The sequence below is a fragment of the Lepisosteus platostomus genome, chromosome 4, assembly GCF_059453375.1.
Source record: "Lepisosteus platostomus isolate fLepPlt1 chromosome 4, fLepPlt1.hap1, whole genome shotgun sequence".
In the NCBI taxonomy this organism is placed as follows: Eukaryota; Metazoa; Chordata; class Actinopteri; order Semionotiformes; family Lepisosteidae; genus Lepisosteus; species Lepisosteus platostomus.
This window is the reverse complement of record NC_142614.1, coordinates 42,036,840-42,053,769: the sequence shown is the minus strand read 5'-3', so window position 1 is coordinate 42,053,769 and position 16,930 is coordinate 42,036,840. Positions and strand designations below refer to the sequence as shown.

At 35.4% G+C, this 16,930-nt stretch overlaps 1 protein-coding gene across 1 annotated transcript in view; it reads left to right on the top strand.

Moving 5' to 3' along the window:
- itga1 (integrin, alpha 1) overlaps positions 1-16,930 on the top strand; it is an 86,968-nt gene that overhangs the window by 23,330 nt on the left and 46,708 nt on the right. The window contains exons 3-7 of the mRNA XM_088629521.1: positions 204-316; positions 1,910-1,998; positions 3,542-3,656; positions 4,264-4,391; positions 5,512-5,660. Coding sequence (XP_088485647.1) covers positions 204-316; positions 1,910-1,998; positions 3,542-3,656; positions 4,264-4,391; positions 5,512-5,660 — 594 coding nt within the window. The remainder of the gene's footprint in view (positions 1-203; positions 317-1,909; positions 1,999-3,541; positions 3,657-4,263; positions 4,392-5,511; positions 5,661-16,930) is intronic.

Here is a 16,930-nt window from a genome sequence, read left to right as displayed (position 1 = left end):
TATTATTATTATTATTATTATTATTATTATTATTATTATTATTATTATTATTATTATTATTATTATTATAGATGTGATATCAGAAGAAATCGAAGTACAGTAATTGAGATTAGATTTTGTCTAAACGTCTATAGATATAAATAACCATATCTGGGATCATTGGTTTCTGAAAAACTGTAAATGCCTCTTTGTTACTGTTTTAGGGTACTGATTGGATCTCCCTTGGTTGGACAGCCAGCAAAAAGAACAGGAGATGTCTACAAATGCCCTGTAGGCAAGGGCAGGAATTCCAGCTGCATGAAACTTGAGCTGCCTGGTAGGAAACAATATCATATTTGTTGGGCTTGTGCTTTACTTCTGTGTAACATTCCTGAAATTACATCGATGGTTGCTCCGAGAAGATTATAGCTCTTGACATGATGTGCTAGTGTGCATTAAATGTTTCACATGTACTGTACAGTGGCAGAACAAACTTTCTAAGTTCCATCAACAGGCAATGCATCTTTCATAACTTATGGTAAAAAATAAAGCAGCATTATGTTCCACTTTCAGAATGTCTGTCTTTATTAAAAGATAATCAAATTATATTTTGAGATTTTTTGAAAAAAGAGAAATAACTCATATCTGTCATTTTCACAAATGCAGTCTACATTAATTTACAGGAAAGAAGTGACCATCCATTTAGTTATTTAAACTGACGATGCTCAAAGGCAAATGCAACAAGGACCCACACAGGACGTAAAAAATGCTACAAGTATCATGCAGTACATTTACGTAGATTTTGTTCTATTGAAAATAACATAAGGCTTGATGTATGTGGTATTAACAAGAAAACTCACTGTTATGGTTATACTGTTTGACAGTCATGCAATGGTATTTTGCTATTTTATAGCTTACAAAACAGTATCTCTATAGATAAAGTGTTTATGATATCCACATTGTCATACTCATGGTATCATTTACATCATCATTAAACGTGCACATTTTTTAAAAGAAAAGGCACATTTGCACATTTTTAAAGAAAAGGATACCTATGCAAAGGACAATATGGATATTTATTCAGCTGTTTATGAAAGAGAATAAAAGATAGGGGTTACATACAGTATAAATCATTTTAGTAGTTACTGTAACACATACTGACTTTGTTTTCTTTTTCTCCCTCTCCCCTATGTTGATCTCATATATCCCTGACTTCAATTTAGGCAAGATTAATCAAATAAGCATTTACTCTACAGTATTACATCCAATATTGCAATGATGTGGAAACTCAAAGATCAATTCTTATGAAGAGTAATGAAATACAATATTATTCCTAGTAGTACTGTGATCACTATACATACTGTCTATGAAGACATTCTTCTCAGAAAAAATATCTTTCTACTTGTTTTTTGCTTATCAACATGATATTACCTCTGCTTGTTCTTTTGCCGCTCTGAAAGGAGCTTCATGTACAGCTCAGCTCATTAACACTTCTATTACTACAGTAAATTGAACACTATTATTATCCTTACTGTAAATGTGATGGATGCATCTCTGCTCCCCCTCTATCAGGATTCAATCACAGTTGCTCAATGTCTCCTAGCTACACAGCAGCACTCCCTAGAAAGTGGCACATTCCATTAACGAAAAAAAAATAATCCCACACTGAGCCCTGTAAATTACCTATACAGTACCTGTTCTACCAACACCAATTACATACTGGTGATATGATCTGTGTTAATTCTCACTCACAAAACTCAAATAATAACTGAGAACATCTCTGTTTATCAATAATTTTAATGATTAAGATGTTAACAACATAATGTTTTGCCATACCTATGGGAGACAGAATGGGACAAAGTATAGCTGGTGTTGTTTTGTTTCTCAGGATTCACTTGGTTTATTATTCACTTGGTTTTCTTTCTCACAGAATACACAACAATTCCTAATGTTACTGAAGTCAAGGAAAACATGACCCTTGGAACCACTTTAGTCACTAATCCAAATGGAGGATTTCTGGTGAGAAAAAGGATTTAAAAACGTATAAAAGTTAAAGGAAAAGAGTATGAAGAATTACAAGCATTCACAGAAAAGAAGATCTTGAAGTAGATTAATTAAGGCATGAGTATTATTATTATGAGTATACTGTAGGTATTAGAAATCACCAGGGCATGATAATATTCTACCAATTATACTGTGTTACATGTACTCACAGCAATCTACAGTTATCAATAGACTACTAACAAAAATCTTTCAACCCAGGAGAATCATTATTCCCATGGATTTGGAAAATTCCTTATTTGGGACCTATTAATAAAATGGTGACAAACTTGAACTGAGAAGCTAGAGACCCCAAGCAATCGTGTATATACCATAGTTACCTTACATGTGCCGATGTACAGCATAGTTATATTTCATCCATTTTACAGAATTATTTCTAAGACAAATAACTATTTCATTACACAACTAAACAATAAATCTCAGTGTTAATTGCAACATATTTAAAAATAAAAATGTATTGTATTTGGTAAAATAACTTTTTTAGCTAGCTATATACATTGTGGCAAAAAACAACTTTACAATACAGATCAGTTTTTTGTATTGTTACCTTTAAGAACCTTTTACCAAGAATGTGACTGTAGTTTTGTTGTGGTCTTGATAGAGCAATATGGATCACTGATGGGAATCAATACTGTTTGAGTCTTTCAGAATGATTACACTTTTTGTACTGACTGATATTCTTCTTTCAATTTTATGATCCAGAGTTTTCAGAACACTTTCAACTACAAATAAATATTTTAATGTTATTAAATTATTTATTTATTATTTAATTGTTCTTATTTTCAAATGCAATCAGCAATTGTTTCTTGCTAATGTCACAACAATTTAGCAACAATTTCTTCCTCCCAAAGTAACAGAGATCAATCAGGGTGAGAAGTCCGGTATGGTGATGCATCCCTCTGCCACTTGAAAGTATATCTACACCCGCTGACTGGTCTATTCACATGTGGTTCTGGGGCCTAGGAGATGCTTAATAGTCACAGAGATTGCTGTGGAATTTAATAGTGAATTTTAAATGTAGAATGTAATGTAGCAGGGCTCATTCAACACATGATCATTACATCATGCTTGGGTCACATTAGTGATCTTTTGGTTTCTTGGCTTGCCTAATAGAAATTGATTAGAAATGTTGGATTCCAAACTGAAGATGAACCAAATTTTAAAAAATTAAGTACCTTTAGACACTGCAATAGAATACATTTTTATGCTGAAAAAACAAAATTTACTGTATTTGTAAATTTTGATAATCCTATTATTGAATTTCAAAATTCAGGCTCTGGAAAACATATAATGCACTATCAATGATATTTACTGTATGGTGATTTATTAATTCTGCATTAAACTCTAACCTTGATAAGAATATATTTAAGCTATTTCATTTGGTAATGAAGCTATTCATGTCTTTGATAGAGGTCATATTCACAAAATCTATGTTGAATTACAGTCCTTTTTTGTTTCTTCTACATTGCTAGAGAAAAAAAAAATATTTTTAATTTTTTAGGCCTGTGGACCATCATATGCCTATAAATGTGGAAGTCTGCTGTATACAACGGGCATATGCTCCAATATCAGTGCATCTTTTGAGGTTGTTAACTCTATAGCTCCAACTGTGAAAGGTATGCAAACCACAAGTTTAGTTTACTCACTGTGTGTTTTGGAAGAGCACTGAGCAGAACTAGTGTACATGATGACATACCAGACACTGTAAACTGCTCTGCAATGAAACCAACATTTCCAATTTAGGAAAGAGCTGTTTTTATTGCTCTGTGCTTTTCTCCATCTGCAGTCCTAGGAGTACTAGGAGTAATTCAAGCACATTAATCTTCTCAGCTTCTCAGCTAGCTCAGTAAGACTAGATGACTGTAGCCTGTGTATTTCCAACCATTACTTTTCCTTTTTCCAACCATTTTCATTTTTTATTTTTTAATAAACAAATTTTATTTTATCACTTTCACACTGAATAGATTGGCATTTAACTACAGTAATATAATTTGTGGTTACTAAAAATTCATAGAACCATAATATCTATTTATAATTTAGGTGTTTGCAAAATAAAATTCCCTAAATGTATTGCAAGTGCATAAATTATCATTTTTACTGCACGTGTTGTTGTTGTTGTTGTTGTTGTTGTTGTTGTTGTTGTTGTTGTTGTTGTTGTTGTTGTTGTTGTTGTTATTTTAATATAAGCTTGTAAAACCTATTGTATATTATCGTATATTCCAGGGTGTAAAACTGCACTTGACATTGTAATTGTTCTGGACGGCTCTAATAGTATCTATCCTTGGAAAAGTGTAATTGACTTCTTAGTAAAACTGCTGAAAAGCATTGATGTTGGCCCAAACAAATCACAGGTAAGGAATCAATACAAGATTATAATTGAATACCCTACTCCTACACACATAACAGGGCTAAGATCTGACCCTTAAAGGAGAGCAATTACTGTACATCTTACATTGACTCATTATACTGTAGTTTAAAGCAGCCCCTTTCTGTACTTATACATTTGATTCCGGGTTTTTTCTTAAATAACATTTTGTTATTATGTGATTTCTCTGTTGCTTCTTTACCCCTTGCATTGAGTGTTCAATAAAATTTAAATATTGTCTCAAATGCTTGCAAATCCTGAGTAGAAACACTGTTATTCTAGCTAACCTAAGGGAGCTGTCACTTATTGTAGCTCTATGCAGTATGCATTGTACAAGCTCTGTTCCTCAGATTTATATTGAGAAATTATGATTTTGATTAAAATCAAATATTTCTCCTTTTTTTCTCTCCTTATCTGGTTATTCCATCTCAATTTTTCTCCCACAAGATGTGTTAAGAACACCCCAGACTTCCCGAAGCAGTGGTTAACTAGTGGTTAACTGCGTCACTTTTGGAACTGTACATCATTGGTTGAATTTTTATTCTTCTACTGGTCTGAACCTGAGTAACCAGCTTCAGACCACCACAGAGTGTACATTTTCTCCATGCTCAAGACCCGAAATGCAACTCCTCTTGTGTTTGTTAGCTTACTGTCATTCTCCATGGGTTTCATGGGTACTTGGTTAGTTTAGATGCTTTCCTATTTTAGAAGACCACTGTATACTGTATCCACATCTCTAGAAAATGAGATCCACAATGCAAAAAAGAAAACATTAAAAATAATCTGAAAACAGCATTTACAGTGGGGCAAAACAGCAAAAATGTCTAAATGCATGTTAAAATTGTAGTTGTTAATGTAAAGTTTTATTAATGTTAACCTTCTGTAACTCATACTGTATATTCTAAGCAGATTACATTTTTGGATCATGTTTTTCATTATATTATAGGTAATTACAGTGCTTGTTGAAAGACATTGTATCAGATCCAAGTCATGTCATATGCGGCATATAAATTAATCATTTCTTCCAGGGAAGGCTGAAAGCAAAAGGGTTTTTTTCATTGACCTCAAATGACAGGTTGTTGTCTGGTTTGGTTATCCCATTTTAGGTTGGAATTGTCCAATATGGACACGACATAGGTCATGTGTTCAACCTTAGTCAGTTCAACAACACTGAAGACTTAGTTGCTGCCGCAGAGAAAATCCCCCAGAGGCAGGGGAACAGAACAATGACAGCTCTTGGAATTCACACAGCCAGGTACTTTTTTATACTTTTTCTGTTCTGCCCCAGTATCTGGACTACAAAGAGGATATTACACAATGAGTCCAGCCCGACTTTCACACTGGGAAAATCATGTTTCTTTTTGTAAAAATTTTAGTTTTATGGATTCTTTCAATTTTTACAAGAAAAGTTTTCCCCAACATAAATGAGAATTGCTTACGTGTCTTAAGATTGTATGTTTTTTTTAACAATGAATGCTTAGAATAAGGGATTTGAATAAATTATTCTTTTGGCAGGAAGTATTTTCGTTACTGTATTTCTCTTTATCGTTCCAAATAAAAGGGAGCGCCAGGTTATTTGCTCACAAATTAAGGGCTCTGATTGTATCATATTTAGATGCACAGTGTGTGATGGAATGAAAAACAAATTACTGTATTATCTGTTATATATTTCCAAGCAAACAAATTCAAGTTGATTTATAGTATTCATATTTATACCCTAAAGGTGGGAATTTAAGCTTGACCTCCTTCCAAGCTCTTGAGACAAACTTTAATTTAACATGAATGGGTTAGCATTATCTTATGATTAATCTTTCTCAAAATCAACTAATCTCATATATACATACACATATACACATATATATTTTCAACTGCATGCAAAAGTAAATCAACGGATGTTGTGTTAAAAGATGTACAATGTGCTAGTAAGACCTTATTTAGAATACTGTATGGAATTCTGGTCATCACTTTGTAAAACTGATATTGCTGTTCTGGAATCACCCCAAAGAAGCATGACCATATACATTCTTGGATTTAAAGGAATGTAATGCTTTCACAAGCTAAATGAATTGAATTTTGTTAGCTGAACAGAGAAGACAACAGTGGGAAATGATTCAAGTATTCAAAATTCTCAAAGTCAACCCAATGAATTACTACAGAATTTACAGTGAGACACAAACAGGAGCATATTAGTGGAAAGAGCAATTAAAATGGAAAACAAGGGGCTTTTTATTAACACAAAGGATTGTAGCAACAAGCTACACAGCCATGTTGCCAAAGCTAAAACACTGGCTTCTTTCAAGAAATATTAACTGGATTTATTTCTCAGTTTAATTTGTTACAAGCAAACAAGCTAGAAGACCCTAATGGCATCCTCTCACTTGTTGCCACTGCAGTTATTACTACAATTATTAGGGAAGGCAGTTTGTAATTGTACTTTGAACTTTTCTTCATTTAAAGTGTAATTTCTAGCTGTGACTTTTCATGCTTTGTGCTTCAACTGATGACGCAACGACTGTTATCAAATGGATAGTGCAGAAAATGACCTGTGTCTAGCTGAAGCTGACATTTCTTACATTTTTAATGTCCATTGTACCTCTTCCAGCATATTATAGTGATTACTTTATGCAGAACATTTCATTTTGTCGTATGTCCGACTTGCAATGTTGAAGGTCACTCATTAGTTCGTTCAAAGGACATTGATACTTTAGATACTTTAAAATAATCAAACCCCTCCACCTTTTTATAGGAATTAATGCTTTGTCAAATTAACTTAATTCTGTTCTTAACATCCGCTTGAAAAATACCCGTGTCTGTCTTTTTAAGTAATGCAATATTGTCTGTAGTGTAGATACTATGAGGTGATACTGTGTTTCACTATAACCTAACAATTTATTTTAGGTGGTAGGAATATCTTTCACAAGCTTCTGTCTTTCGATTATGGGCTTCGTTCTTAATGCTTACATTTATACCAGGTTTCTGGAATGTTTATTTTAGAAGTGTGTTGTCCCCATGTTTTGTTTTTAAATTAATTGTTTTATGATTGCTGTCATGTCATGATGTCATGTTGCAATGGAATGAAATATTTCTTTCAAACCACAGATTAACAGTAAATTGTTAGGTATACAGTAAACATATACAATAATAACATGGAGCTTACAATGAAAATACACAATGAGAGGAGACAGTAGATAGGGGTACTGAATACGGTAGGAGCAAAGGGGTAAATAACAGAACGAGTTAAAGTAAAGGCCCTTCTAAAGAAGAAGGTTTTGAATCTTGATTTGAAAGAGTTTAGGAAAGGTGACTCTCTGTTATCCTTAGGGATAGAGTTCCAGAGCTTTGGGAGAAGACCCTGTCACCCATAGAGTGGGGGTTTTGGGGACAGATAGAAGACCAGAATTAGAATAGTGAAGGTTGCAAGGTGGGGAGTAGGACGTTAGCAGCTCAGACAGTTCCTGTGATGCCAAGCCAAGCAGACCTTTATGGCTCAGCATAAGTCGACATGAAACCTGACAGGAAGCCAGTGTAAGAACTCCAGGATAGGAGTAATATGATCACTTATACTAGCCCTGTCAGGATTCTGACTTCCGAATTTTGGACATACTGGAGTTTATTCAACGTGAATTTAGAAACCCCTGCGAGTAGAATGTTACAGTAGTCAATTCTGGAGAAGACACGTGCTGTTACAATTCCGTTAAATTACCACCTCATTGCAAATAATCTTTACAAACCCTCCTATGCTCTAGCTTCCGACAACTTCACAGCACAGAAACTGTCCTGGTCAAAGTCACGAATTATCTTGTAATGGCTCCTGATTCTGATTCTCTAACCTCAGTCTTCTTGATCGCAGTGCTGCTTTCGACACTTTGATATCTCACTTTCTCGCCTTGAGACTCTTTTTGGAGTTCCTGACACTGCTCTTAAATGGTTTTAAATAAGTCTTACCTCACTGATCATTGTCACTTTGTCTCTTGGTGGATTTAGGTCTGAAATTGGACTTGTTAAGTCTCAGGGCTCTATACCGGGCCCCCTACTTTTCAGCATTGACATGTTCCACTTGGTCAGCTTTTAAGATCACATGACCTCAATGAAACTCAGATCTACATCCATACCCAACCTGACACTAATGTGGCTGTTAAATTTTTTCTAATTTCATTTCCGACATAAAAACATGAATGACGAAAAATTTCCTTAATCTAAACTGTGACAAGACTGCAGTCATGCTGATTGACACCCCCTATCAACTATGGAAAGCCAATGCTGTAACCCTATGTGTAGATGGTTCTGTACTTGAGCTTCAGTCTAAATTGAAAAAATTATATTTGATTCAGGCTTAACATTCGACCCACATGTGCGACTTATTGTCAAAACATCATTCTTGGACAATGAGTCTGGCTCACCACTCAATATCTTTGTCTCAACTGTCCTTTTGGAAAATCTCAACCCCACACTGATCAATATCAATCCTCCTCCCATCACTCTGCCTGTGGAGAATACAGATGAGCTCTGTATGCATTCTGGATTCAAGGGGTGTGTGAAGACCCACCACTGGGGTACTGTTACACCCGGGCTGGGAGCACCTTACATCCTGACTTTGCCCTGGGCAATCGAAGTATTTGCATTGGCTCTCAGCCCCTCAGCTTAACATCTACTGTATTTAATAAATTGTAGTTACTGTATGGCCTCTACTACATTCATGATCTGTATTTAATACCTGTCTTGGTTTTCCAGCAACTGAATACTATATTTTATGAGCTTGGTGTGCTTTTATATCCTAATGCTGAATATGCTTTTGGAATGTTTAATTTAATTTCTGCACTTGCATGTGGTACATTTGGTGCCTGCTGTTACGGAATATTAATGAAGACCCTATGCAGAATAATTGGGACGAACTTCAGAGGTGTAGTCGATTAAACAGTCCGAGGTCTGAAAGCCAAAGGAAAACAAACTGGTGCGGAAGTACAAAATCAGAAGCGGAGCCATGAGCCTTGAGTAAGCCGAGAGTCTAAGCCAGAACAATAGTCGAAGTACCAAAACAAAACCAGGAGACGTAGTCGGAGAACAAACCAGGGTCAGGAAGCCAAAAAACCAAGACGTAATTAATCGCAATAAGATGGAGGTAGCTCTAGCCAGGAAAACCTAATACTGAGCACAGGGGAGAGCATTAAGTAGGCTGGAGTAAAAGGCTAATTGGGAACTGTGCTGGAATGCGAGGCGGAATGCCGAGTCCTCTGGGGGCATGGCATAAAACCTGCTTGGTTCATTATAGGAATTCTACTGTCTCCTCCATATGGCCAGGTATCATCCACTAAAACTAGTCAAATTCTGTATGCACTTCATTGTTAATTATCTATAATGTGATCACTTTCATCAAGGCAGGTGGAAGCTCATTTGCTTCTTCAACTCTCAAACCAAATTACTTAAGACCATATATTTTTGTAAATACATATGGTGAAAAGCAGAGGTTGACCAAATGGTTTAGTCAATAAATAAAATAAATATTCATAACCCCCAACCTGTTAATGATTTCTCTAGAATATACCCGAGCAGTTGGTATAATTAGAGGCACGTTAATTCTTTATTCTCTGGCATAGCTATGTTGAAAAGAGTAGTAATTCAGGCACACTAAGTATTTATTAATGATGACAATAAATACACACAACAAAACATACAAGACACAAGTTAATGTATGTATAGTATTTTTAAACAATGCCTTTCAGAAACCTAACATCCTAATCACCCAGAAAACTTCAAGATTACTACTAAGTATTAAATTCTTAATGCCCATAGAGGCCAAATACGAAATAAGCTGTCTTTCTAAATAAATGCGATACAACCTGCAGTTAAATCTCTCTCTCTGCATCCTGGATGCCACAAAATAAATGGGAGCCTTTATCCTTATTCTAAAAATGCACCCTTAAGCAGGAAAGACATTTTCTAACTGAGATGTCTTTTACCCTGGAAACCCAAGTTCACTAAAACACAATAGCAAGCTCTCACTAGCAAGGTTCAAATATTTAACTCAGCCTGGTGTAAGCTTCAAGTTCCAATTCCTCTCTTCTCTCTCCTCTTCTTGTTTCTTGTTCTTACGTCTTGTTTCCTTTCTTCTTGCTCTCTGCTCTTAATGTGGTCATATATTGTGTGTTTCTGTATTGTTCATTGACAGTCATTAACCCACCTAAAGTTGTAACAATAATATTATTAATATATTATATCATATATTATTAATACAATATTAAAATAACATACATAATATATTATTTCATATATATATAAATAATATGTATTTAAGCTGGAGCCTTGTCAAAGATCATTTAAAGTTAGTCTCTCAACTAGGATACTTCAGAAACATGTTGCAGCTTTTAATAATTGTTAGGCACTGTGAAGTATTGATCATGCTTTTCAGTAGTCTGCCTTTAGATTTTTAAATTATACTACTATCCTGAGCAAGATGGATTTCAGCTTGTCTTTTTCTGATGTCATTTTTGCCAGGTAGTTTAAGCTGTACAGTTTGACACTGTCCGTGTGGATGTTTTATGTATTATTCCTAAGGAACATAAAGGAATGAGCAAGAGCCTAAGAGTGGTTCATAACATAAACTAACATCACTTTAGTATGTAAGTGCATGTAAGATGTTAGCAGAGAAATAAAAACATTTGCTCAAGTATAAGCTCAGTGCATTTCTTTACTGTAGTTTTGTGACAGAATAAATGCTGAACTGTGCAGCCTTTCTGCACATGGAAAAATACATCTAAAACATCAAAGTCTCCCAAGTACATCATTACCAAAGCTTTGAGATTAAAGTGACACATTGACAATTATGATTCTAAAGAAACATTTCAGTGGAATGGAATGAAGCCTGCTTACCATATTTTCCACATCTGTTCATGAGTCTAAAATTTAGTCTGAAGAATGTTCTGCTTGCAATATGTTAGGCAAGAGAAGACAAGGTTTGGTTATTTCTTTTGCTTGTTTCTTTATAATAATTCTCAAGACTAACTGCACTCAATTAAGTATTCAGTACTTTTTTGTTATACTTTGATAGCAAAATGCTTGGATGTCTTGGTGATGACATCTGTTATAGAAATGCCTTTAAACAATATTCCCTTCTTTGTGCACAGTGCTGGAAATGTTAACACTGGGGCCCAAAGCACATGGTGCCATAAAGTTAGTTAAGATTTTCACCTCAAATAGGCATAGACATACTGATAGATTTTACATGACTTAAAGCTTTTAAATATAACTTTTTGTGTTTTTTTATTTTTAAATGATCATTAAACCTTAATGATAACTTAATTTTTATTTGAAAGGGAATTACACAGACCTAGACAGAAAGCTTTTTTAACTTTAAAAATGTCCATTATTATTTCATTTAAATATTTTTGGGGGGATATCACAGAAACTCCACAAGTATGTGTCTGTACCTGCCTACCAATATGTTTTTTATCAACATTTTCATTCTTCCTATTGTAGACATTAAACATTGTAAAGATCAGTGTACAATGATGTAATTTATATTTTTTTCCTGTTTAATGTTAACAACACACATACTCTATTATTGTAGTACATAAGAAACAAGTAAAGGTTTATTCCATGCTGAAAAGAAAAGAGACACAACATTTTGGCTGTGGAGCCTTCTTCAGGTGTGAGGGAGAAAGGAAAACCAGCTGTTGATAAAGCATGGGAGAACAAAAGCCGGGGATCAGCAGAGAAGCAATATCGACAGTTGTTTGAAGTGAAGAGAGGTGAAGAAATAATAATAATTAATATTTGCTTACACTTATATAGTACTTTTCTGGACACTCCACTCAAAGCGCTTTACAGGTAATGGGGACTCCCACCCACCACCACCAATGTGCAGCATCCACCTGGATGATGCGACGGCAGCCGTGGTGCGCCAGAACGCAGACCACACATCAGCTATCAGTGGGGAGGAGAGCAGAGTAATGAAGCCAATTCATAGATGGGGATTATTAGGAGGCTATGACTGGTAAGAGCCAATGTGAAATATCGCCAGGACACCGGGGTGACACCCCTACTCTTTTCGGGACGCCCTGGGATTTTTAATGACCACAGAGAGTCAGGACCTCAGTTTTACATCTCATCCGAAGGACGGCGCCTGTTTACACTATAGTGTCCCCGTCACTATACTGGGGCATTAGGACCCACATGGAATGCAGGGTGAGAACCCCCTGCTGGCCCCACTAACACCTCTTCCAGCAGCAACCTTAGTTTTTCCCAGGAGGTCTCCCATCCAGGTACAGTACTGACCAGGCTCACACCTGCTTGGCTTTAGTGGGTTGCCAGTTGTGAGTTGCAGGGTGATATGGCTGCTGGCTGCAATAGATCATACTAGATCATACTGCAGTAGATCATCGTAAGTAGATCATACTATTACAAATGAGCAGGTGCGAAAATGGTGAATAATCAGGAAATTACCAAGCAGAATAGTCAATAAGTAAAATAATTGATCCCCCATCTTGTAAGGATTTTGCCAGAATTATACCTAAGCGGATGGTATTATTGGAGGCACATGAATTCTTTGTGCACTGGCACAGCTTTAATAATAATGACTCAGGCACATGTGGTGAAACAAATATGTATAAACAATGACAGTGACAAAAATAAAACATACAAGTTTCTCCACGTATACAGTATGTACAGATAAAGTGTTTCAGAGGCCTGCATCTAAACCACCTAGAAAACCCCAGGCTGGTATCAATTATTTTGACGTAAATAATACCTACAGAGGCCAAAGAAGAGATAAGCTGCCTTCTAAACTAAGTAGAATACAATGATTAAATCTCTATCTCTCTAACCCAGATGCAACAAAATACATGGGAACCTATTTCCCTATTCCAAAATATACTCCGATCATTGTAAACTTTATGATTGCTTTGATCATAGACTCAGCAAACATCCCCTTTGCTTTGAAGCTGGAAATGTTGACATGCTGGGTTGTTACACACTTTATCTAGATTCTTAGACACCTCCATTATCACCTACAGATGCAGCCATTCAAAATGCGCGGTAAAAACCCGCGGTACGGTAACCTACCCACAAGCCACCGCGGGGCACCGGAGCATACCGCAGGGCAAGTGATTGGCTGGCCAAAATGACCGACAGGGGCACTCGTGGTGCATTGGTTGGTAGTGCAAAGATTGAATCATTTAATGTCTTTACTGTGCACATTTTAATCCGCTTAGTTTTGAATATTTATATGGATTTTACCACTAAAGGGAAATTTTAGTAGCTGAGCATAAAAAGAAGAGGAGCATAACGCATCTGAAGGTCATAAACGATATTAATTTAAAACATTACTGTATGTATGTAAACTGTACTGTGTATGGCTGGTCTTGGTAGTTTAAAGAAAAAATACACACCAGTCTTCCATTTCTCCCTAAACATTTTAAGCATGAAAGTTTTATGAAACGGTACCCAAATATGCGATTGCTGTATAGAATGAATTTTAATTTAAAAAAAATATTTAACACGAACATTAAGCTGTTTACATCTTCCGCCTGAGAACAGTCACCCGTTGCTACCCAACGCAGAATGGTGATTGGCTGACACTATCTGACACCCCTCTGATTGGAGAAAAAAGACGTGCTGGTTTGCTATACCAGGAAGAGAATTTCTTTCAATTCTAAACGTGTATTTTAAAAGTTTAAGAAGTAAAAACCTTACAGCGTACACAGATTTCTAAACTGATCAGGATCGTTATCTTTGTCTTATGCATAATAATGTTCACCGCTCTGTCCAGCAAATTAATAATAAACTTTATTTTATATAGCGTTTTAAACGAATAAGTAATTAGATTGCTCATAAACCTAATCACTTGCTTTTTCTTTTTATTTAGGCTCAGATTACAACTATAGATCGAATTATTAATAACCATAATAACAACCAACCAACAAAAACAACCATATAAACATAATGGTGGTGCTGGACCTTCCAGTTTTATTTATTTATTTTTTAATCGCGTAACATAAACATATTACCGTATGCAAACTGTACTGTATACAATATGTACATGTATATTTAATGTCTTAACTGTGCCCGTTTAAGTATTGAATATTCATATCTAATTTTACCACTGAAGGGAAATCTTAACATAAACATACAGTATATGGCTGGTCTCGGTACTTTAAAGAAAAAAATACACACCGGTATTCCATTTCTCCCTAAACATTGTAAGCTTCGAAGTCTTTAACTAACGTGATACCGGAGTCAACAAGCATACTTTTAGAATTTGATTAAAAGGGAATATAATATGGAATCGCGTATCTCAAGAAATTAATAACGATATAATTATATTCATGTTGCAAAAGAACTGCAACGGACATAAAAACTCCCTTGCATGGTTTCATTACGACCAGAATCGGTCTTGAGATATTTTTAACTTGATTTACAGTATTTGAGAGGTATGTCTTAACACCGATACTACAGTGCTTAAGTACTGCTCACGTATATGTTTCTAGGTTTATATTATGCATTTCATACGGTCAAATTACTTTTGAGCAATAAGAAGCGAGAAACGGTATGCGTTTTACTTTCGTTTTGTGCTGGGACCCGTGGATTGATTAGAGATATCAAGTACATACAAGTCATTTTTTAAATGTTGTAGTTCGTCTTGAAAAAATGTTACGAGTACATCATCTATCAACAATTACACAGGTTCTGTTTCCATATTGCGGATTTTGGTTACGTAATATTATTTTCTAGATTTCACGTTGTGAATATGATGGGATGTCTGATGGGATGTTTCTAAAAATCCACCCTCTGTAAAACGTCTTCTCTAGTTGTCCTGCATATGTATTCGCTAATGAAGCTGTGTGTTCTGAGCCTAGATCTCTACATTTCTGTATGAACCAGCTTAGAGGGCTAAAGACAGCTTGTGTTTAAATTGAGTGTAAGGCAATTTATGCTTCTAAAGTCATGGTCAGCATTTATCTTTGTACTGTGTTGTAAACTTGTTCTGTGCCAAGTCACATTATTTTATAGCGTTTTTAAAGCGTTATCAAATACGGTGTTACTGTAGTTTACTGAGTCCCATGTCACATGGTCTGTGATTGAAACCTGTAAAACCGGTTTAATTCGTCACAGCCAGCACTCTTCAGGTGTGAGGGTCTTCTGCTCAGAATGAAACGCTAAAATGTTTGTGTATATTCTAATGGTAGTGGGGGCGGGGTGTGTGGGAATAAGTTTGGTTGAAACATTTTCTCTGAAAGCATTTTCTTCTTGTAACCGATCTTGTTACAGCATGTTACAGTTTACTATTATTAACCATATTAATTTTAAGTGCTTAATGTAAAATCTTGTAAAAATATATTTTCATTGTTCAAATATACATTAAGTCTGACTATCATATAATAAGTTAAATACAAAACTAAAGAAAAAATAGGGTTAAATATAATTCAAAATATTTTGCTAACAATGTTAACTGTTTATGAATAATAAAATGTATTAACTAAGGAGTAGGATGGCACAGTTGTTAGTATGTTTTTTGTTTTTTTTTAACCCAATCTCCGGGAAACCATTAGTACGATGGTGAATCGGAGATTCTCAACCCTTGCTGCGTACGACTGGAAAAGAATTCGTGATCGGATCAACGAAATGCTTCGTAGGAGGAGGCAGTCTTTTCCTCTTGTCTAACAGTCTGTCCACAAACAAAACATTCCTGTTAGACAAGAGGAATTGAAAAAAAAACAATGTTGTCAATGAAAACCGGTGTGTGTGTCTCTCCCTGCTGGATGTCCCTCTCACAAACTGCTGAATGAATAAAATAATTTTATTGAAAACGAGTTTGCGATTGTCTGGTCTTTAAATTCTGTAGATACGCGATTCCATATTATATTCCCTTTTAATCAAATTCTAAAAGTATGCTTGTTGACTCCGGTATCGCGTTAGTTAAAGACTTCGATGCTTAAAATGTTTAGGGAGAAATGGAATACTGGTGTGTATGTTTTCTTTAAAGTACCGAGACCAGCCATATACTGTATGTTTAAGTTCCAAAATTAATATCGTTTATGGGCTTCACACGCGTTGCAGTATGCTCAGGCACTAAGTAAAAGGAGATGCTTCGTATTGCTTGACTAATTTTAAAAACTAAGTTATAAATATAAAAATTGCAGGCGCTGCTCTGGTGCGTCGGCTCCTACACAGTGCCTGTCTGCCGTAAGCGTTACAATATACATACAGTACCCAACACTGCTTGTACCCATCTGTCATGTAAATAAAACACCTTGAATTGAATTGAATTGAGGGGAGAAGGGGGGGATACTAAAGCCAATACTGGCTCAATGGGCTTTGACGTGCTAATGCGTTAACGGTCCGGGTGTGGCAGGCTTCCAATGTCAACTCGACTCGATTAGAAGACAATGAACGTATTTTAGCCCTAAATGAATTAATAGCAAACATGGTTTACATAAAATACATTTTTCCAAGAAAGTTTATAATAATACGATCTATAGTTGAAATCTGAGCCTACTTTAAAAATAAAGGAAAAGCATTTTCAGAGAGCAA